The 24,105-nt window shown below is 41.6% G+C and overlaps 1 protein-coding gene across 1 annotated transcript in view; it reads right to left on the bottom strand.

The window, feature by feature from the left end:
- The window catches only part of trol (terribly reduced optic lobes), a 157,455-nt gene that overhangs the window by 41,019 nt on the left and 92,331 nt on the right, over positions 1-24,105 (bottom strand). The window contains exons 10-15 of the mRNA XM_043433154.1: positions 14,048-14,155; positions 8,466-8,585; positions 7,070-7,183; positions 6,700-6,813; positions 5,673-5,780; positions 391-4,047 (exon numbers count right to left, since the gene is read on the bottom strand). Coding sequence (XP_043289089.1) covers positions 391-4,047; positions 5,673-5,780; positions 6,700-6,813; positions 7,070-7,183; positions 8,466-8,585; positions 14,048-14,155 — 4,221 coding nt within the window. The remainder of the gene's footprint in view (positions 1-390; positions 4,048-5,672; positions 5,781-6,699; positions 6,814-7,069; positions 7,184-8,465; positions 8,586-14,047; positions 14,156-24,105) is intronic.

Here is a 24,105-nt window from a genome sequence, read left to right as displayed (position 1 = left end):
ATATGCGTGTGTGTAAGCCAGTGTAAGATGAAAGTATAAAAATGGTAAATGGAGAGGAGGATCGATGAGCGAACGAATGGAGTGAAGCCTGTGGGATGAAAACTTTCAATTTCCTATAAATCATATATGCATAGTAACACTCAGTTTTTATATACAGTCGAAGCCATCCTGAATCTTCGACGCACATAGGACGTGACGCGTTAGAATCCCAAGCGTCTCGTGACAGATCGAAAAAACAGATCCAAAACAGATCCAAAGCACGATAAAGGAGCCCTGCAGTTTTTTTTACAGCTTCGAAAATTCATCGCTCGGTTCGACGGAAACCAGAGCGGACTTGGTATCCCCAGAGTACACAGATATCGTTCAACATTTCATGCCTCGTTCGTCTACCTCCGCATAAGACAGGATCCTCGTCATCGCCATCGACGCAATCGATGACTCCGTCGCACTGGCGGACCTCCGCAATGCACTCGCCGTTATTGCATCTGTATTCGAATTCTTCCAGACAGGGACGTCTTCGAGTTGGCCTTCGCGGATTCTCGTGCGGACCAACACTCGTCATTGCAGTTTTCCTCAGTCGATATCGGTTTCTGTAATCGTTCAAAACTTCGTTTCTTCGATTGATGTAATCCTCGCAATCCGTTTCGTCGGAACCGTCCTCGCAGTGGGGAATTCCATCGCAAGTGTTTTCGATCTCGAGACACTTCGTCTCGTCACAAGGATGCTGGTCGATCCTGCAACGATCTCTGCTCCCGTGGCCAATATAATCGGGACGGTTTTGACCGCTGGGACAAATCGTCTCGTCGGTGCGGTCGTAACAGTCGATGATGCCGTTGCACACTCTGTCTAGTTCTATACAACGATCGCGATCGCAGCGATATTGATCATCAGGGCACGGATAGATTGTCGATTTTTGGAGGGCTCGTGCCGGTGGACCGGAAGCCGTGGAATCGTATAGCTTCGTGAAAGTTTTCTTCTCTCCGATTTTCGAATCCCCATCGCTGGTGACTTCAGAGAACCAGGGATCCCAAGGAAACCTGCTGCTCTGCGTGCTCTTTTCCGCAACGGTGCTCAGCAACTTACTCGGTCGCGCATCGGTCGGTACAATTTCTTCCGAAACGTCCATTTCCGTACTGAAATTTTCATTCAAGGAGGTCGATAATTTGTCGGGCTTCGCCTTTGCAGTCTCGGGGCTCGGAAATTTTTCGAGCCTTTCCCACGCCGAAGATTCGTTGGATTCTAGCTCGTGATCCTCGGCCCTTTCCGCCGAGGAGACCGAGCGCGATGGTTCGGTTGAAGTGCCCCTGAGATTAAAAGATTCTCGAAACCCCGGGAGTTTTTCTAGCCAGCAAGCAAACGAATCGCAATTTTTGGCTGGCGTCGCGACGAGAGGAGCTGCCCTTTCCGGTTCCTCGGACACCGTCTGACTGCTCTGCGTCTCCGAAGATCCGCGGTCCCAACAATCGCCAAAAAAATCGTCACAATCCTTGCTTCTTTGGGTTGAAGATGGTTGCACTGACTCCGGCACTGCGCTAGTCGATTCTGAATGAGTCTTCGCATCCCTTGTTCCGGGAGTTGCTTCAGTACTCGGTGATTGCGAGGTTGACGTCGCCACTTCCATTATGGAATCTCGTACAAATTTTTGCACTTGACAAACAAGATCGACGGGCCCGCAAGTTGTTTCGGGTGCAGGTGGTTGGGACGCTGACGCAATAATCTCAAATTTGTTGGTCCTGCTCGTCGCGTTGTGAGCTTCAGGGTCGTCGGTGCTCAAGGGTGTTGAAGAATCGGTGCTAATTCGTGGTTCCGTTGTTCGGACGTTATTCGTTGAGGGAAAATCACTCAGATCGATGCTGATAAGAGTCGACAAGCCCGGAGAAGGTTCGCTAATTCCCATAGTCGATTGACCTTCGAGTGGTGTGTTGGTAGTTACTTTTTTGCTCGTCTTCCTTCGTCGATTCCTTTTGCCATTCCTGACCCTCTTGCGCCTCGAGGCTGCACTGTTTTTTGGAGTTGCAGTTGATTTTGTTGGTAGCTCGTTTGTGGTTGACTCTTGCCCATGTATTTTCATCGCTTCTGTCGTCGTTGGGAATCTCGTTCGCGTTGCTTTTCTGGATTTCTTACGTTGACGAGTTTTTTTCGTCGTGGTAGAAATCTCGATCCATTCGGCTTCGTTGGAATCGATAGAATTCGTTTGAACATTAGAATTCGTGATCATCTCGTTGTCGCTAGTCTCTGTCAAGCCTGAATCAACGTTTTCGATGGATTTTACATCGAATATTGGCTCCGTTAAGATCGAGGATTTCGGAGTCGTTGCTTTCTTCGCGTTGAATTTTAGTAAACACTTGAAACAGACGCGACTGCAATCGTCAGTGTCGTCGTTGTCATTGCCTCGGGAGATTATTACGGGAGCAGCTTTTTTGTCCTCTCCTCTGATTTTCTCCGTGACGTTCAATCTCAATCTTTTCGGAAGCTCAACGTGATTCTTTTCGAATAATTCTGTTTCCACTTTCACGTTCTTGTATGGGTCTGATTTCTTCTTGTTGTTTTTACGCCTCCTTCCATCTTTGGAAACCCGGGTTTTGCCACGATTTTCACGATGTTTCGGATCTTTCGTGTCTTTCAGTTTCAATGATTCTTTTTTCTTTCCTAGCTGATCAGTCCCATTGTTTGCGGCTCCGATGTGTTCCACTGACGAGGCCTTTGTGGCTGCCGGTGTTTCGATATCGTCCGGAGTCCCTAATTTTCGAGACTTCGTCACGTTATATTTGTCCATGTAGAAATAAAAATTTTTCAACTTTTTTGCTCTTGCAGGATTTCTAGAAGTCTCGAAAGACGGTCCCCTGGTAGTCGCAACTGTCGAAGCATTTTCTTGCTCCAGAAAGTTTTTCGAAGGCAAATTTTCATCGAAAATATCCATCGATTGAGGAATTCCTAAAACTTTACTCGAACGATTCAATTTACCGCCGTCCTCCATTTCACTCGTTGGCGTCGATGAATTCATGGATAATTTAAGGCTGGCACTGCGGTTATGAGATCCTAACGGTGGCTCAGTTGATTCAGGTATCCGGCGAGTTACGTTATATTTTTTGAAGTATCGTATTAGAGCTCTTTCGGTTGTTGCATTCGAGAAACCAACTGTAACGCGTCGTGTGTTATCACTCAGCTCATTGCTAGAATTACCATTGCTTTGACCAGTTTCGTGGACATCTATCGATTGACTGACTCTTTGTGAGGAGTTTGTCTCCTCCTTCGAGTCATCGGTGTTCAGAGAAATTGGACTTTTTGTTGATGGTTTGATGATCCCATCCGATACGTTTTTGCTTGAGTTGAAATTGGAATGAAGAAACGTTGCATTCGCGTCATAAACTCTGTCAGATTTTGTATTGCGTTCCGTTTTTCGTAAGTTTTTTAATTTTCCTGAATCAAACGTTTCGTCTATCAGTCCAGAAGAATCCGAGGATTCCGCAGTCACTGTGGCTCGATCAGAAAGAAGGAACTTTGGTGACGAGGCTGCAGCAGACGCGCCATCCACTAAATCGTTTTTGTACAATCCCGATATTGTTCTCATTTCTGTTTTCTCTGTGGCACTCGAAGTGGTATCTTCGTCGTAGTCAAGACCTTCGTAATAATCCGTTCCGATGGTTACTATTCCATTGAATAACGTGGCCTCTATATCGCGTTCTGCGTTTCTCGCGACGGTTTTGCTCTTGGTGAGTTTTTGCCTGTTGCCAGGGTCTTTAAATTCGATGTACTCCCAATCCTTGTTCAACGTACTGGCGTCATTAGTTTCGTGCGTATTGAATAGTTTCTCCACCATGAGACCGAATTCGGGATAAGCTGCGATATTCGGATCGCCAAAATCGCCAGCCGAGGGGATCTCGAATCCAGTTGAAATCGATGAAATCTTGGCAGGGTCTTCCTTTATTCGTGCACTTCGATCAGGATTATAAAATCTTTCCTTCTTTTTTGTTCCCTCGGTCGTAATTATTCCAATTCGTCTATCGAGCGGATTGATGTTATCGAAATCTTGCCGAATGACATTTTCTACGGTGGTTAATTGTAAATTGATGACAATGAGGATGATTTAGTGTCAAATAAAGTGTTGGGAGCGAAGTATTTGATGGGGAAGATGAGAAAATGAAGATGAAGGAAAATATTAAGTATAACAAAAAATAACGAGAACCCGAGAAAAAAAGACGCTTCGCTTCGCGTTTTTCGGTTAAAAGCACATTTTCAAATTTCTCTTTCTCTCTCCACGCCTTTTTACTTCTCCACTTGTCACGGATCGATAAAAAATTGATAAATGACGATAATAATGCGAGAAAACGGAGCAAGAAGAGTCCGTGAAGGGAGAAGTTAATCGAGCAAAGGAAGCTTGAAAAGAATGAGCAGTGATCAAGAAACTAGGACTGAAGATTACGAGACATTGTATACGTATGTGAAAAGAGAAATTTACAAAACGGAGGTTATCGCGAGTCGCAGAATCTGCGCTATTCAAGTTTCACTAGTGCCTCTTTCGCAGCCACACTTCTCGCGAGACAAAACCTCCAGACAGGATGAAGTCCTTCGCGTTAAAGCCGGTGTACTTTGACTCAAGAATAAAGCCCCTCCTCGAAGTAAACGAGCTTCTTTACTAACTGGAACTTCTTCTTCTGATTACCTTGAATATTTCCCTCTTTTCGTTTCGTCACCTTTAATGCATTTTCATAACAATTTTTTGTTTCTCAAGCAAAGGGAGAGAGAGAGAGAGAGAGATCGAGAAACATGAAAATATGAAGAGCTTGCTCATTCAGACACTCTGATTCACCACGAGTTTATTCCACTGACCAATGTAAATAAGAAAAAAAAATTCCAACAAAAAATCTCAACCCATTTATGGGTGAATTAGATATTCATCAATACTCAAAGTATCTGGTGCAAACTGTTCGAATGATGATTGATTTTAATCAAAGTTTTAATAAAATTACTCCAATTGTGAACCAACTCTTCGCAGCTACACTAGGTCAGTACGACGTGGCGATCGATTTTGAACGGATGTTCGATGCCACTTTTTTTAAATTCATTGGAAAGAAATCCCTTTGGAATTGATGGCACATTATTACGAAAAATTACAAAATCTGACGAGCATTGCCAACAGATTCTCCTGAGAAGTCTAAAAAATCTTAAAACTGCCTCTAAATCGTTGAAACAGTTGCGTTTTGAATAATGTTCTCTGTTCCAATATTTCCTCAATTGACATTCGTTATTTACAAGAGCATTTGCTACATCAATCAAAACGATTGGAGGATGCTCATAGTGTGTGCCTTCCGAGCAGACGGATCGTTTGCTCACGAAAATGATCGAAAACTTCTTGTCATAATGAAACCGTTGCACGCGATTTGTGACTTCGATAAAATTTCAACGGAGTGTAGCTACGAAGAGTCAACATTCTCGTGTTGAAGCCCTGTCCATTCGTCATATTGAGTCCTCGTGCAGTTCTTATTATTTTCTTATTACAGAGTGTGCCTAAACCGAGTTTTCTTTAAAAAAATCGTTGGAAGGATTGGGTCTGGAAATCCTTGGACGATGGTGTAATATTTTGAGGTTATTTCTTAGTGAGTATTAGCGTTGAAAGTGTGATAAAATAAAGAGAATGTGGGGCCACAAAAATGCTTTGTATTCATAGTTACCACAATCACGTTCGTCCGAACCATCTCTGCAATCGTTCACCCCATTGCATTGCAATTTGTACGGTATGCACTGTCCATCCTCGCAGATAAACTCCGAAGTTCCGCAACCTGCTCCACATACCACCACTCATGCGTTTTTACTTTTTTTTTTTTTTTTCATGAAATATTTACTTTTACTTTCGATGATAATATTCGTGAGAACAATAACGAGGATAGAGATAATATACACCAGCCACCACGACTATAGAGCAGTGACAGTAAAACTTCAATTTGTAAATACTACTTGCAATAAAATACCTGTTTAGTAATACCGTTCTAAAACAACGCAACAATCTCAAAATCTAGGATTTTTTAATGCTTTTTTTTCTTTCCTTTCTCTTTTCAATTATGACCTTTGACTAATGATACAGCTGATGAGCGATTAGACTGATTGTTAGAATTAGTGTTTGCTCGTTAATGTTCATATTAATTGCTTCGTGTATGGAAATATGTATATGAATTGTTTATATCCCGTGACGAATGATTAGAAATTTGTTGATTCTTCGGGTGAAATAAATGAAAATTTCAAATTCTCCAAATATTCGATAACACATACGGGTGGGGGGGAGGGACGGGGGGGGGGGGGGTCATGTAAGAAAATCGTCCGACGATACGTTAATCGCAAATATCGTCCTGGTATCATCCCACCCTCTTTACGTCTCGTAAGGATGTCTCCGTACGTTACCTCAATGAAGTTTGGGTCGGCGTAAGTAATGCAACTTTATCGAAAAAATACGTCGAGCGTGTGAATGTGATGCAAACGAGAGAAATATATCGCCTCCTAGATTTTTGGGTAGCCACGTTTTATCATCGTTCTCGACTGTCGAGATCGAAATGAATATTAACGTGTGTAAATATCGAGTCGAACAGGACGCGACGAAAATAAACGCCGTCCGCTTGACTAAGCAATAATGCTGGAAACTTTCATCAGAACCGGATCATGGGGAAGAAAAAAGTATGCGATTCGAAGGTATAATTTTGTACTCACCGCACTGAGTTTCATCTTCGCCGTTTCTACAATCGTGATGACCGTTGCAACGCTTTTCAATGCCAAGGCAGGTGCCATCCTGACACCGGAATTCATCGCTGGTGCACGTGGTCACTGAAAAAAAAATGAGTTTTACAATTTTATGGGGTTTCGGGCAGGATCAGCACGGAAGGAGGAAACCGAGGAGTAAAGTAATTGAACTTGAACACTGATTTTTCTACCTGGGGAATCCTAGACGTGTGAAAATCTTAATAAAATATTAAATACGATTGGAATAAAAAAAGCTTTTACGTTTAAGGGAATTAAGCGAAATGAAAAGACACGAAGGGAAGAATTGAGGTGATTAAATGATAAGTAAAAAATTAAATACCAGTGCAATTGCGTTCATCAGAGCGATCGGAACAGTCACTTCGGCCATCGCATCTGAGACGACTGTTGATGCAGTTGCCATTGTCGCATTCGAATTCATCTTGTCTACATCGTGCTGTGTGCATATTGTCGTGGTAACGGAAAGAAACAAAAGAAAAAAGGAAAGTAAAATAAGCGACAGTAAAATCAGAAATTCTCAAATTGGTGCGCACCAAAACTAAAACCTAATTATAAAAATCACGATTTCGTAACTGTAATAAAGAAGGGATTATAATAATAATAATGATACGCTCAAATTCAAGGAAAAATGCCACATCGGAGATGGGCACGCGTGAAAGGGCAGCAAAAATTCAACGCGATACATAAAACCGAGGATTTGTCAGCTCGATGACAATTTTCCGAGGGCGTGCTGGTCCGTTTATCCGGTTTCTACGTACGACAGGTTGCGTATACATAACGCGAAGGATTATAAACCAGTCCCGTGAGAGCAATGCGCGTGAAAATGTCAGAGGCAGCATAATTTAACAGCGAATCTACGATTCTCGTTATTTTTCAAACTTCTATCTCGATCCCAAGATAAAAACGTTGAAATAAACGCACCGCGATTCGAATATTTTCATGAATACGCTATTACAAAGAGTCTCAATATTTTTATCGACTATTTTTTCAGTGAAGATTGCACGCATGAAGGAGATTCCAGTCGATTCGATCGCCGCCTTCCCCGAAATAATCCCCCATCTCAGCCAGCATTCACCATATTCATTCCCATTCCTTCGTTATCACGCAGCCCAGGAATTTCGTTTGACTTTTTTCAAATAAAAGTCTCTCTCGTCGACTCACATGCGCCCAGCAAGTATACGAGTACGTGAGTCGGAATAAGTGCGTGCGTCATCAAGAGCCCTGTGGCTGACTTTTCACCTCATTGCTACACGAGAAATCACACGATGCAAACTGCTTAAACGCTCGTGTGTCGGTCAAGACCCGTCCACCACGTGGCATATCGTTTAGCACAAACGAAAAGACTTCCGTTACGACGAGAGACGAAGAGACTTGGATACAGAAACAGAGTACCCGGAGAGGGCAAGAGAGAAGGAAGAAAAGGAGAAAGAAAGAGAGAAAACGAGACGCCTCTGAAATACTCTGTGGTCAAACGTCTCGAACGCACGTTCTAATCATACTAAACCAACCAATAATACTCGTTGGCGACGGAATGCTTCGTCGTTATGGTTTTCTCAAGTACGTTGAGCGTCATTATATACACACGCGCCAATGTGTATACGATCGTGTGCAAGTTTATACGTCTTTATATGCTAGTTAAATAATGTAAGCCTATAAATATTTTACGAATAATTGACGGTATAGTATACTGTTGTTTGTCAAATGTTGTTGTTTCGTACGATTTGTTTGCTCGCAGTCCTTTTCGTCCTGACCGTTGGAACAGTGATGGATACCGTCACATCTCAACTCGGCTGATATGCAATATAGTGGAGTGCACTCGAACTGGTCGTCTTTGCACGCTGTAAGAATCATCATTTGACGCCTTAATGATTCCCGATTGCGAGTAATTCGTGTGTTTTCATTCGCATTTGCCATTTATACCGAGGCGATATTCGAGCATCGAGAAATAGCTTGAGAATGAGACACAAACTCGCTGGAAAGATTTGCGAGTTTAGAAGAAAGACGAATGTTCTTGAACGATCGAGAAGCGAGAGCTGCATATCCGAACAAGCGTCGATGCACATTTTAAGCACGTGGAAGCCGCACATTTATCACGAAGATATTGACGAATATTCGAACAACTGTACTTTCATTTTTTTGTCAAGAAAGTCCCTGACGGTCCTTCGGACCAAGGGAACTCACGTGGATTTACACTTTTTTAAGCTGCGATTTACCTCTGTTTAAGCAACTTGCCAAGTCACCTTGCTTCGGGCTCGAATGTGCTGGTGCCCATTCGCAAGAAAATCGGCACAACGACTTCGTTACAACGACCATTTGGAAAAAATTGAATTAACAACGAATGCATTCGATGGGTTTGAGCAAACTTTTTCCAAATGTATTGCTGCAGTCTTTGGAAGTACTAAAATTCTGCCGATTTTCTTTTCTGCCCAATTCTGAGGATTTCTTGACAGAAACCGATCGACGAAGAGCACGAATACATCGAGACCAATACGAACACAAAACAAACAAAAATATAGTATATACAAAAGTAACAAATAGAGAGAAGAAAACAACGTTTAACTTAAGAAGCAGTGAGCACAGCGAGAGAAAAGACGAAAGAAAGAAAATCATCGAGAACTGTGAAATTTATTTAGAATATTTGGATAATCGAAGAGAAAAAATGAGCAGCGAAAAGTAAGGCGGGAATTCGGGACCTCTGGACCGCGCTCGAGCACCCTCAATCGCAAGGGTTTACGAGCAACAGGTGCAAATCGTATTTTATTCCCAACCATCTACGATTTCACGGCGAGCGACTACTAAATGTTTCACGAAGTGGAAACTCCGCGTTTGCGAGTATAAGCGAGAGGAAAAAGTAATCGCGCACATCAAGATATTTTAGGCAGTTACACGTACCTTGCATCGCTCACGCAGACCGAGCCCACAGCTTCATCACAAATAAATACATTGACACGTACACAAATGAACAAAGAATAAAAACGTTTATCTGCCAGAAAACAAACATAGAAAACAGATGATAGAATATTGATAAAAACAGCAAACGTCGATTTTGCAACGATCTAAAATCGAAGGGATGAAAAAATATGGGAAATTGATTTTCTTGATTGACTGCTTTCGCTACTGGATACACTTTCGTACAGTAAATTTCTCAACGAATCGAATCAGCTTAATGCTTTTCCAATAATAGCCGACAAATATGATTAAGGCGAAGGGAATCTTAGCTCGATCGTCGTTCATTTTTTTGGTGCATTAATGCTGAACAGACTCATGGCTTCGAGTCTTCCGAAAATAGGTTGAAATTATGAAGGGGAGTACGAATTTAAATGACCTCAGGAAGTAAGACTTTCCTCATCGGTTTTCAGTTTTAATGTTATCACCGATAAATGCGTGAGACATTAATTTTATTGAACATGATATTCTCCGGGGTAAATGAATCATCATTCCGAATGGGTTTCGCGGGTCTCGACGCGCGAATTTTCGTTCGTCTCCCATGATTTTTTAATCAACCTCCGATAAGAAATTATCCTCCATCTTAATTGCTCCATTAATAATGCGGCCCCATTCAACATGTTCTTGACGCGAACACGATAATTATTCGTTGAAAAAAAATGTTCGTTATTTCTTTTTTTTCAAACTTATAGCCTTTCATGCCCGAAACCAACGACATACTCTTCTCTATAAATAATTATTACACGAGTATGAACGAGCGATGGTCGAAGGACGAGAGCGGCCAATGGAATTGGATTATACGAGCATGGGGCGCGCGTGAAAATGCAAAATATCCTCGTCACCATTTCGCAGACTGCAAGAGAGTCACACTCACATACTAATGTCCGGTACGCTCACACACGCGCACGGGCACGCACGTGTAGGTCGGTGCACCCCTGGAGATTAACGTCGGATTAAAATGCCGGAACGGTTATTAGAGCGACTAATAAACGCGAGTTAATTTCATTCGAAGGTAGAAGACCACACGCGAACGTGTCCACACGTCCGTTCGTCGTCGAAAAATTTCATAGCTTCTATTTTTCATTTTCAAATTTTTTTGTTACAGTTTTTTCTTTTTTCATCTCTTTTTTTTTATTGTCGTCTCTTTTGCCTGGAACTGTAGTCCTCGTTGAGCCGCCGCGGGGCCCGTTACACGGACTCGAAGGCAAAGCTCTGAAGTGAATATTTCAAATGGAACCGCGTGATAAAAGGAGTGGCAAAATTTTTGAATGCGTAGAATTATAAATGAAGGAGAGCCTGAAAATAGAGCCGATGACGAAAATTTCTTTGCTTGTGAAAATAAAGTTCCCCTGGACAAGTATGAGCGAAGAAACGCGATGGGATGACAAAATAAAGAACAAATCACAAGCACATAATTGAAGCCGATGGTCTTGCATCGACGTAAAACGTAAGCACCAGTCACTGCGTGCGCCTTAGCACAGGAGTAAACACACCGCGTCTGGGCTTCCGTGGTTTCGTTCACTGGATCCGAAACACGCTATTATCATTGTCACAGCCATTATAATTATTGAGACTCGTCGTTAAGACCCGTTTACGATTAGCTCTTGGGCTGAGAACTCCGAAACTCGTGTACATAATGATACGTGACTTGAATAATGTGGCCCAGGGCAAAATGAATGATAGAATGGTTAAGGGTTGAGAGTGCTGTGCTTGATGAGACGGGGAAACGATGCTTTCGAATAGAAGGAAATGTACACGGGACGTTCGACGAAAAGACGAGAAAAAATGTCCAACAATCTCTGATTTCAAAGACACTTTGATATTCTGTGAAATGGAAAAAAAAACATTAGTATCGTTTACTCGCGAACACGCCAGCTTGGCAATGCAAAAGAAATAAAACCGAGTACCGATAACTCCGAATTAAAAAACCTCATTATTCTCCGTTCGGTGATTGTACGCAATAACAATAAATTCGCATTATTTCAAAAAATAGTTAGTAAAGCTGTCACAGAAGAAACATTGCTGGTCATTGCCCCCGGAAGTTATCGTCACCTCGACAATTCTCTCAAATTTACAGTTTATCATCCGAACGACTGATCAATCCCTCTTGGCACTACGCTCGATTTTCAAGCCCCCTACTTTCGTTTCTAAATGTATCGAAAAAATCATTAAAACGAAAAAAATTAGACAAAATTCAGTGTACGAATGTTGAAGACGTCAAAACAACAAAATTTAAAAAGCTCACTGTAAACTGAGAAGAATTAACACTTGAGGCGTAAGGCGTATTGAAACGAAATGCCTCATACATGTGTACTACAATAATGAATATCGACTGTCTGCAGCCCGTGCAAACATAGCGTGTGTTAAAGCTTCCATGTGCGTGACGCTCCAACCCTTTCACATTCGTGAGTACGCTAGACATCCTTTCGTCCTTATTATATATTTTCATGAATTTTCGTATATACATTATATCGAATTATACTCGGTGTGTCACCGATATTCGATCACTATTTCGTGATCCTTTCATCCCTGTAGCAGAGTATATAGAAAGCGATATATATAATTGATGATGGATAGTCATTATCACACGTGACACGCAGTGACGAGTCATGTATTCGCAAGATTACATGCACAGCGTTGTTTCATTCATACGCACGATTGTCCAGTGTCTTGTCTCAATGGGAAGACTCGTTTCTGAGCCAGAGAAGTCGAAAATTCCATTTTTTTGATCGTTCGAGTTCAATGTCTAACTTTCTTCAACGGTATGTGAGGGTACTTTGAGAATTGAAGAATAAAATGGATTTCATTATTCAAATAAATTCGTTAAGGTAGTTCATGCACGAAACGATTTTCTTAAGAAAGTCTTGAAATTTACACAGAGTTTCAATGAGTAGTCGACTGACTAATAGTCAATGAGTAGTATTTAGATAAAAGTGCTTAAATATGAAAAAAACACACACACACACACACACACACACAGGACTATGCGTGAAAAATCGTTCATCTTTCCATATAACGAATGAACCCTTCTTACGAAGTTTAGGAAAAAGGACACAATAACAATGAAGAATCTAACGAAGGTCTGGGAAAAAATTGGAGACGATTGTCTTTCTAGTAATAAAGACATGTTACGTTGAAGATTGAACGGAATTGGTAAAATGAGGGCTCGTAACCTCACATTTGCTTATTCCGGAATTTTGTTTCTTCTTGGCTCGAGCCATTCCTGTCATAGCCTTCTTTATTAACACTTCATTATTGATCCATTTCCTATTGTGTTTTCCCTTTGCGCTCTCTAATGCGATTTTTGAGATAAAAAACTACAGTATTTTCCGAGGTATTTTCGCCAGGGACGAATGAAATTTCGGGTTCAGTCCGTGTTGGATCTCCGATTAATGAATGGCTCGTAATTTCATATTCGCCGAAAGATAAATTGAAAAAAATTATTTACAATTTCGAATTAATAACTCTGAGATTAATTTAAAGTGTCTTTAATTAGTAAGTAAAAGTCGAGCCAATTTAGACACCCATAAAATACGATCCTACGGGCATGATCTACCTTAATGATTCAAGGTTTCACGGACGATCGATATGAATCATTCACAGCCCACCCCTTTGGAATTCAGTGCATCAATAACGCGAACTTTAATTTAACCAAGTTGAAAGATCTTTTAACAGGAACAATGTTTCAATTAATGGAGCAGGGAGCTTATTGTGTTGCATCGAAACAAGGAATTTAGCGACGATTAAATGTTGAGTTTTTTCAATGACTCCGGTGTATACGAAGTAATACGAGATTTCTGTGAATAATAGCTGCTGGAAACACGTAATTGTAACTGTAAGCTGATACGACAAACAAACACAACAGTGGTTTCCTCGAAACTGTCGTTTAATCATAATAAAATTGAATTTTAACGGGAATCTATGAATGAGCATGAAGCACCTGACATTTTTGTCAGTCGCTCAGTCGATATGACAAAGAATTTTATTAAAAGGCAGTTTCGAGATCATAGACATTGATCCAACCCCTGAAGCAGCCGCGCTCTCAAATTGGATGTGCTCGTGTGTCTCCAATGCACAGAGACCGGAGCGCACGGTGTAACGCATCCAACAGGCGAATACACATAGGAAACATTATCACGCATGAGAAATAGGCACGATAAAACGAACGATAAATACTGGAAGAAGGTAGAATGCAATGAAATAACATACTATGAAAGCGTAGACACAAAAAAAGAAGTCGAAAGAAAAGGTTTCATCATGGAATATTGTTGAATGAGAAGAAAATAAAAAAATATAAAATTGATAGGTGGAATATCGATCGCGGAGAATAAAAAATGTATGAATTAGTACTCACGACAGTTGATTTCGTCAGAGCCGTCACGACAGTCGTTGATTCCATTGCAGCGCAGGCTGGCTTCGAGACACTGGCTGTTGCGACATTTGAATTCGCTCTGGGTACAAACTGCAAAAAAATGATGTTCGCGATTGAGAAGAAGAAGAAACAATATGAAATTAATGAAGATCTAGGAAGCGAAAGAGCCTCGCGACTGCATATCAAGATATTGCGAGCTCTTCTTGGGTGCACGGTTGGCCTAATTTTCTTCTCTTGTGATATCACTCGCGTAGGGGCAGTCGGTGTTAGATCGAAGGCCGCACAAGTGGGCAGCACGTTGCGATAATGATGAATAAACTAAAGAGGGAAAGAGTTAGAGAACGAGAAAAATATGGGTCATGCTCGCTGCTTTCTCTCACGCTCTTTCGCTCTCGCTTAATCTGAATTTCGTTCAAGAGTCGCACACGCATTCCGTAAATTACTTTATGATGTACGTACGTGCCTAATTTCATTATACGACTCGGCTGCTCAGCCCCTGACTCTCCTTCGTATTTTAACATGAATATCAAGTTCACGTTCGGTGCGGCAGGCGCCATACGTATTATTGTATTTTCAAGAGCCACTTTCTTTGTCTGTAGTCTCGAGACGGCACTCGAAAAACCGAGAATAAGTCAGCTCAGGCGAGCGACAGGGATAGAGAGAGGGACATTGCCAGACGATGAGAAAGAACGACGAGATTCGTGATTCCAGTGGCATCAAAACCACCCTTTCAATGTCCTTCATAGTCTTCCTCACCGCGTTATCCTTCATTCAAGCAAAACTTATGAATTTGCCTACGCGCCCTACAATGAATCCTTGCCGCATAATTCCCTCGAATTTGAAGTTCACTTTTCTCGCTTATGACGAAAAATCTTTCTTAATCGTACTGAAATTAATGTTTCTGCTACATCTCGTGATGTTTCACTTTTGACATGAGAAATTATTACACGCACACACACAACACGAATTGACCGCTCGCGGCTTGTCGAGCTTCGTGAAAAATTCACTACCGCTAGTACCTTTTTCGTCTCCACGCGTCTTTTACTTTATGGAAAAATGTGTATATAAGCTTCGCGTCAAGAGCTGCCGAAGCTAAGGGTTAATGATTGAGTAGAAAGTATGCTCGGTTCAACGCGAACTTTCCGAACTCTGTTACATGCATATTTCAATGTACTTGGCCGAGAGAACTTTTACGATTTAATGGTTGACGGTACGAGAAACCGCGGCTATGAGCGCGCTCGCCTTTCAGTTTTTAACTGTGTAGGAAACCTCGCTTAGGCTTGTTACAGGAAAGCGATATTTGCTTTTTCTAGACGTCGCGCTTGGCCTTCTTACCTGAACCTTTTTTCTTATTAGTCATTAAGAAAATGGGGTGGAAAAATCTTTGACCGCTGGAAATTCAAAAATATACGAAAAAAATACATTCGTTAAGGCCAAAAGTCTGTTTTAGAAAGATTTTCATCATCGATTCTGCGTGCGTCGGAACGGTTAGTTTTCTCCCGGCAAATCTTTCTGTCTACATTGAATTTTAATTCTTCGGCACAGCTCGTCCACCGCGATTATGAAAAATTACAGTAGCGGGATACCGACGGACCAGTATCCTCGAACTTCCACGAGGAGGATGTCGGAGAAACATGTTTCCACGGTATTTTCAACTAAAAATTGTTTAACAGAAAAAAATTGTGCGACTGGAAGAAGACTGAAAAAACAGGGGGAAAGCATTTTTTTCATCTTTATCATTTATCAATGCGATCGAGTTCGATGGTGGGCACAAGTTCCCCCAAATAAGGAGCGTACCATCACCGTGATGTCTTCTGGTCGGAAATAATGATGGGTGTATTCGAAATTGACGAGTTGAAGGGGTCTCAGCAAAAAAAATGTATTTTTTTGGGAAAAATGATTAAATGAATTTGATATTCAACGAGATACACACCGAACACGTTGTGTTCGTAATGAAAGATGATTTCCGCTATGGTTACACGCGCTATGACGTCAATTAAAAATGAGAGGAGCTTCTCTCGTTGAAAGTCGAATCACAAAGGTACGAATTTTGCGACTATTTTGGATGTACGCGAAGTGAAATAACCTCTACACGTTTGAAAGGGAATACGAAAAATAAAAGTGGAACGCGCAATGGAAACCGAATCTATTGATTTCTCTTGGGATAGTGTTGTATTATTGTTGCTCTATGAGAGCGAAAAAAATTTCCAGCACCAAGGAAGGTTCACTTGAACCAAGTAAATTATTTTTTTCGTACATCATTTTGTGATTAGTGGTAGTCGAATGCATCGTTGCGGGAACGTCACTGCAGGGGAAGCAATAACAAAAATTTTGAGAGAAAAGCTCAGTCGGGTGGGGAAAACGAACGGATTATTGAAAACACGTAATCGGTTTACTTCAGACAAAGAAGCAACGGTTTGAATGGACTCTCGATTTTATTTTGAAAAATTCACACCGTTGATTAACGAGAATATCTTCAGACTTTGGGAAACAATAGATCGGTGCAGTGCAATTTCTTAAATCTTAAGGGGCGTAGAGAAAAACTATTCCTTTGTAGTTTCATCTAAAAAATCGTCGTTTCAGTTAATCAAAATGGGGCACAATATTGAAAACCTACGAACAATGAGAGCGAATTTATTAATCCGAGTATAATTTAAGTTCGTACACTCTACGCTCGATCAAGCCTCAACCTACAAAATGGCTTTGCTTCTGATTGGAGTTGTATTTCGAAATTGATTATGAAAGCCTACGAGTAGGTGTTAATTTTCATATTCGTATTCAACAATGATACGTATAGAAGCCACTCTTGCGCTCCGTATCAGAAAGCGAAGCTTGCGCGAACTCCGCGGCGCACCGTTGTATCGTCGAATATGATCGTTTTCTGGCGTTTTAATTCTTTATACGTGATTAATATTTAACCTTGCCGAGGAGAGTTGTTCCAGCAACTTTTAAGGAAGCCGTAATCGGAGATGTGCAAATCAAGCGACCTGGAAGGTGCAGCCACTCGAGCGAAGTATGTTTCAATGATGGCCAAAATGGAATATCAACGAGAGCAGGGTCAGGTCGACCGAGAGCCTCGAAATAAAATCCTTCCCCTCGTGTTCGAGTTCGTGGCTAGGATGAAGAAGAGAGAGAGCGAGAGAGCAGGCAGAGAGAGGCGGATGAACGACCACAGTGTATGGTAACGTCGAACCGTGAAGAGAACGCTTTGACACAAGAAACTTCGTTTCAATGACACTAAATGTGCTTGACGCCGAGGGCATGCCATTCGCCTGTGAATCAAGTACCTTGCGATACTAGGTGATTCAGAAGACTGTGCACCAGTACTCAGAACCGATTAGAACTTTTTTCATATCGCTGTATTAAGGGGGGCTTCTGTTTTAGAAAGTCCAAAAAATCGATTGTTTTCGGGAATGTTTTTAGGACAGACGGAAATAGCTCATGGCTAGTGAACTTTTCGGTATAGTTTCGAGAATATTTCAAAAGTAGAAAAACACTTTTTTCGTGTTGGAAATACGCGCAAAGTCTGATTGTCGAAATTTCTCAGCTGTGTGCAATGTGGAGATCGTAATTATTGTCTGCAACAAAAATTCCAAAATTTTTTTCATTTTCATATATATTTTCCTTCCGTATGAAACCTGGAAACCCAAAAAAATTGCGGAATTTTATATTTACAGCACGTCAAAGTCATATTCTTCATCTTTAGAAGCATTTTTATTTCAAACTCGCTAGAAAATACATAATTTCGTAATTTTTTCAGGCATATGGAAACTCTCTTAATGACGAAACTAATGGACAATTTTGATGAATGGAAGGAGAAAAAATGATCGTAAGAATTCAAATGATTCAAATGAGAGTCGATAGCATTATTTGATAATCGTTCGATTCCTGAATCAGCATATATGAATAAGAATCCGGAAAATTTTCGAGCCATATGCGGAGCCCGAAAAGTGCCCCTTGCCAAAGCCGACATCGGATATCTCGCATTACGAGAGAATCACGGAGTTAAAAGCGTGTATATAATCAGGAAAAGAGATCAAAAAGTACAAGCTGCATTTTTTTCTCTTCAAACACGCACAAAAGCATAAACCAAAAAAAATCCTTTACACAATGACTGTTCAATGGGTTCATTTAAAGACTGAATTATCATTAATCGTCGTGATATTCCGATCGTTAATCGAAAAATCATATAGACTAATGATCAATTTATGACCAGCTACGTGATTTTGCGATAAATTTTAAAATTGGGCAATGCATATCGACACGATTTTAATCAGCAAAAAATGAGGATCATAGAACTTTTGAAAAATGAAATGAAAATGTAGAATTTTGTTCTATTCTCGTCTGCTTTTATTTTTCCATTTTTCTTCACCTCCCCACGCACGTGCATCGTTCTGAAGAAGCCATAGATTACATAAACAAGAGATTTTATATCGAAGCTGTAGCAAAACCTTTTTCTCTGCTGGAAACATACGCATAATTTGATGCATATGTGCGTGCACAAGAATGTGCAATAAAAAAAGAAATATAGTATAAAAGGACGCCCTTCCGTGGATAAAGGTTTTCAATAATAGAAGCTCTGGCCTGTACTTTGATTCTACAATGCAACAGTTATGGTTAAATCGGTTGCACGTACACGTGATCAAGCTATACGCTGGCTGAGATACAAACTATATTCATTGTACACGTATCGAATGCTCGATGGGCAACGGAGAAACCCCGCGATTGCCTACAGGCTTTTTTGTGATAATAGAGCTTCGGCAACGTTGAGCGATGTACGAGTCTTTTCACGCAAAGTCCGCCTGCACGAGTGAATTTCACGATTTCCTGTTTTCCGTGTTGATAACTCAGTATCATGACAATAAAATTGACTGCTCAGTCTCAGAAGTCGGTAAAAATCAATGGTATCGAAGGGCTGTGCAGAGGAGAGACCGAGAAGAGACATTAATTGGCTAAACATAACGATTCAATGCGCTGTGGGATGTTAAAATTTCATTTAGGAACTACGTAGGAGCTCAAGTTAAATCGAGAGAATGCGTGCGTGTGTGTGCGTAAGAGGCATCACTGCTGGGAAAAAACGAAAAAGAAAAATCTCGAGAGGCTAGCGGCGAACGTCATGAAAAATAGCGTTCAGTTGTTCGGTTTGCTGATCGACAATTCTCCATCGATACCGTAGAAAAAATAAAAATCTTGAAACTATTAAAAATTCTATAAAATTGGGGGCTCGTCCGGGATCGATCAGAGGCAAAAATTAACCGGTGTAGAATTAGCGGCGTGAATAAAGCGCGCGGGTAAGACGAGTTCGCGAGAAAAAGTTAAAATTCTGGGACGCTAGAAAAAAAAAACAAGTTTTTGTGTCGTCAGGGGCGAGAGTGCGAGGACAGTAACGTTGAAAACTGCCCCCGTGAATTTGGTGACGTTTTTTTGAAAATCCTATATAATTACGGTGACGATTTTTCTCGCGGTTTCCAGTCTTTTTGTAATTTTGTCTGATGTTCGTAAACCGAGAAATTTCGAGTGAAAAACGATGTTTTTGACGTTGAGGCAAACGCCCCGACATTATAGATTGGGTTTACAAGGTACGCGGTATATCCAGGAGGCTTGTTTGGTCGGTGCGTCTAAGCGTACTAACAATGCAACATTAGACGAAAGAGTAAAAGTGCGAGTATCGTTTTCGCTCTTCCGGGATCTCTGTGCGATTGATTCGCTGGACACGAAGGATAGTTTCGTTCTTTTGTGAATAGGACGGCAGAAACGTTAGCGAGCAGCATTCGATGAGGAGATATACAAAAGGCCGGTACTTCTGATTTTTCCTTCGGTCGTCCGGCCCCACCTGCGTCTATTTTTTACGGTAAATATAGAGAAGGAAAAAAGACTCTTCGCTCTACGAGGTACGCAAGCAGGTCTGCTACCTGGTAGCTTGTACGCCTTCCTCTTATTTCTTTTTTATTAGATTAGTCAACGTACGCTAATGGCCATGCATTCGATTATCGAAGAGTCTATACGTGCGCGGAGCTTTAAACTTACATGACGCTCCGTTTTTTCGTTCGAATTAACTCTGCGCGAATTCACCCAGTTTTCGAGTTTCACTGCTTTTTCAACGTGTCGTCACTTTTCATTGCAGTTTTTCCACTAGTTTTAACAAATGATTTTCTTCAGTTTGCTTTCTTCAGCTTCATTCAACTTCGTTTGGTTCTAAGATCCTGCGAGGAAAGATTCCATACCGCCGATTGGTCTCAGACCATCCAGACGAAAATCCTGGAGAATTAAATTGGGAGAATCTTCGTGCCTTTCGAGCATTAGACATCCGAATCGATCATTCTCGGTCGCGCCGGGGAATTCGAGATCGTAAATTCGGCATACCAGAGTTGACATATTTGTTAGTCGCGAAATGGTTCGCGGGTACGAGCGAAATTTAACGTGAATTTTACATTCGTCTGGCTCTTGTCCCTCGGCTACGAGCCACGAGGGGCATGTAAACGTGCGCGCGTATCAGCATGACAAGCTAAACGAGCATCGAATTTCCGTGGACCTAAAAGCCAAGTGTGGCTTGATGAGCTCTCCCCAGTATATAAGTACAAGAATATATGAGAAAATATATTCGTACATAAATGTATCATAGTTTCATAAGCAACGAGATGCGAAAACGTTGCTCCCTCGCTTCTTTTGCTGCTAAATCGTCCGTACCGGAGTCGTTCTAATGGACTTTTCAAGGCGGATGCGATGGAAAAAGTATTTTGTACACACGCTGTGAACGTGTGCATGGACATAGATATTCTTCATGTTGAAGAAAAAATATTTATGGAGATGTACACTTTGATACTCTCGCATATTTCAACTTTCTTTTTCAACTGGTTCATATCGGCGTCTTTCATTATATTTCTCCGTCCCAAAAAACGCTCCCGCAACGACGCTCTTGATCACATTCTCGCGTATAAGTGCGCGAACAACTTTGTCTAAAAACAAAATGGAGCTTCGCTGACAACCATTTTTATCTGTAAGTACTATTTTGTTTTTATTTTTAATCGTTTTCGAGGGGCTTCACTTTTTGTTCTTTGGTACCTGCAGTTTCTGAGGGGCTAAAAAAGAATGTTTCGTACTGAAAGGATGAAAAACGACGGGAAAGGAGAAAGCTGGCACCCGAAACAAGTCGAATTTCAATCGTTGTTATACATCATACCGAGAATATTCATTTCTCACTCCGGAAACAAACAAATCGGCGTTATCACGTTCGAAGAGTTTCGAGTCTGGGTTCTCGAAAAGAGCCAACGAAGAAATGAGACTAAACGAAAATTAGTGCCGCGATTGAAAAGTGACACAAAGTTTCTGCACCACGCTTATCCGACTTCAACGAAGTCGTTACGATGTATACAGAGCTTATAAACACCGTGTATCGAGAGGAGAAACGAAAGATTTATACGCTCGATCAAACGTGGCGATATCGAACGATCGAATGCTCATTCACGTGAATACAAAATACGCTTGTCGTCACATAAAACTTTACCGGACACACACCGAGTCCGCGTGGACGTCGCGCGCGTGTGTGTAATACATTGTGAAAATACATAAACAGCTGAAAAGCAGTGCGGTCAGAGCGCCCGCGGTCAAGAGTTGCGGACACGAAGATCGTAATGCATGGGTAGGAGCTCACCTCAACATGGTCCATCGATGGCGTATAAGGACAAACTCGCATCGATTGGTTACGAGAATGAAAAGGACACAGTCCGTTGAATTTCTCGTGCTAAATCATTTGCATCACGCCATTTTGTACGCTAGGCCTCTACCGGCGGACACAATATCGTAAGAGGAAACTATAAAGCATCGTACTCGACACATACTTTTTTCAATCATTTTAATCCGCTCTCGTTGCGCACTATTGTCAACGTCTTCCCTGTAATTTACTTCCACAAAGCACCGATCTCTCCGAGACGGTGCTCTCCCACAGTGGACGTCGAAAGGCTGTTTCAAAGATTGGATTTAAAAGCAGCTCGCGAAGTACGCGCAGGCTGCGATTTATTTTATCGATTGAGATTCATCTTTTACGATTGAATGTTTTCATTCCAAGATACTTTTTTTCGCTCTCCCCTGCCCTCTCTTATCTCACTTGATACGCGGCAGTGGTAAAAATATTCAATGAAAAAAATGGTCGATAAACCAGTCGTATCAAGCCGGAGATTTGACTCAGATTTGCTTTTCAAACAAATATAATGAGCAGCTCGAGGGAAAATAGCAAAAGAAAGGAAACGGGGGAAAGAGAGAGAAAAAACTGAGGGTGACAGGAAAAAATGTCGTTCCTAGAAGAGCTTGTTCTACGGAAGCGGTGACATATTACTCGCTCGCGCTTTACCATCCACCCTCGTGTTCCCTCAGACCGTATTTTACCACTTATCGAAGCGAAAAGCTCTCGTAAAATTTGCAAAAACTGCTAGAATATCACGGGAGAATGAAAAAGACAGAGCTTCGGAGCCGTTGGAAAAAGGAGAAATATGAAAAAAACTTTTTCCGTCGCGATACACGTGAATCGTGCGAGCTTACGCGATTTTGTTTCGAGTCCTATCAATAAAATGAAAAGCCCGGAACAAAAGAATTTTCTGCCTCCTCGCGCTCAATTTAGTTTTAAATTTCTGTTTGACGAAACTGAAACTGACTCGATCATTGCGGAGAGTCAAAAATTCGAAGAACAAAAACAAAATCATCGAAAGCTCTGGGATCTTATTATCGTTGAGGCTCGTGAAGCTCCGTACAAGCTGTGCTGAGAAAAAAAAACGCGCGTGCACTGACCTACGATACTCGTATAAGATAAAGATTGAATGAAAATCTGAGAGCTAAAAAAAGACACGATGGGTATTGTTTGCTTTCAATACGCGCGATTTCGTTCGAGACAAAACATAAAAACTCGGAACATAATATATCGCGTGTCAAGAAACTGAGAATATCGTATACGGTATTCGCTATCGCTGTCCCGCCTTAATTCCATCGTCCCTTGGTCTCGGAGCGAGTATGACCAAGTCCTCGGGCTTCGTCGTTCGGCGACGATGACCCCCGAGTCTAAACTATCGGTCAGGAATTCAGGATGTGCCGATACAGATTACTCTGTGCGTAAACATGTGTGTTGAGGTGCTGCAATGCGTGGATAACGCAACGCGGCGTACACGAAAAAAGTTATGCATGAGTCCACGAATGAATGAGAAGGAGGCTGCAATATTATGAGATTATTATGACTGTTGAATCATTCACAAGAGCGTAGAGAGCTCGGAGAAAACGAATCATGAGTGGTTACATGCATGAAAAATGGTTGCAAAATATCAAATAAACCAAAGCTCATAAAAGTAACGGACAAGTAGGCAAACGTTTATGGGAATTATTTATGATCTAATTGGAGCAGAAAACGCAGTTAGGGAATCGACGCGTGGATCGGCTCTGTCAAAAGTACGTGGAACGATCGGATGATTGGAAAGCACGCGAATGTGTCGTCGAGTCGTGGCTTCTCGACATAAACGAGTCGATTTTTGATCTCTAGACGCGTCGAAAATTTTCTATGCAAATGAAACGACGTCGTGCGTCGAATGAAGCTTCGTCAACGTCCCCGTTATCGTTCAGTAGGGAAGGGAATGTGCGTGCTGGTTATTCGTTGTGCAGCCGATCTGAGTTTACCAAGAGCTTTGGAATCATTTGACAAACTCATGCTTCCAGAATAATTCTACTGGCTGCAGGATTGAGTGTAAATAGTAACAACGTCTAGGCGAGAATGGAGGATCACTGCGGAGAGCGTTTGATTGAGTTTTTATTTGATCTTATGCATTGTTGGCAAGTTATCTCGTGCGTGTGCAAGATCTTTATATGGAACGTCCGTGTCTCTCTTTCTCTCGGGGCTCACATGTGTCGTGAATTATGTCACGGCGGGAGTTAAACAGCACGCGCTTTGATGAGTTCATCACGGCTGAGCTCTGCAACGATTCTGCGCTCTTTCACTCGAGTCAAGCGTGGCGCATCAACGCGCGCGGTAAAATATGCTGAATGATGCCAGACGCATACTTATA

Source organism: Venturia canescens, chromosome 1 (genome assembly GCF_019457755.1).
Source record: "Venturia canescens isolate UGA chromosome 1, ASM1945775v1, whole genome shotgun sequence".
In the NCBI taxonomy this organism is placed as follows: Eukaryota; Metazoa; Arthropoda; class Insecta; order Hymenoptera; family Ichneumonidae; genus Venturia; species Venturia canescens.
Note: the sequence above shows the minus strand (reverse complement) of the source record. Positions and strands in the feature narration are given on the sequence as shown.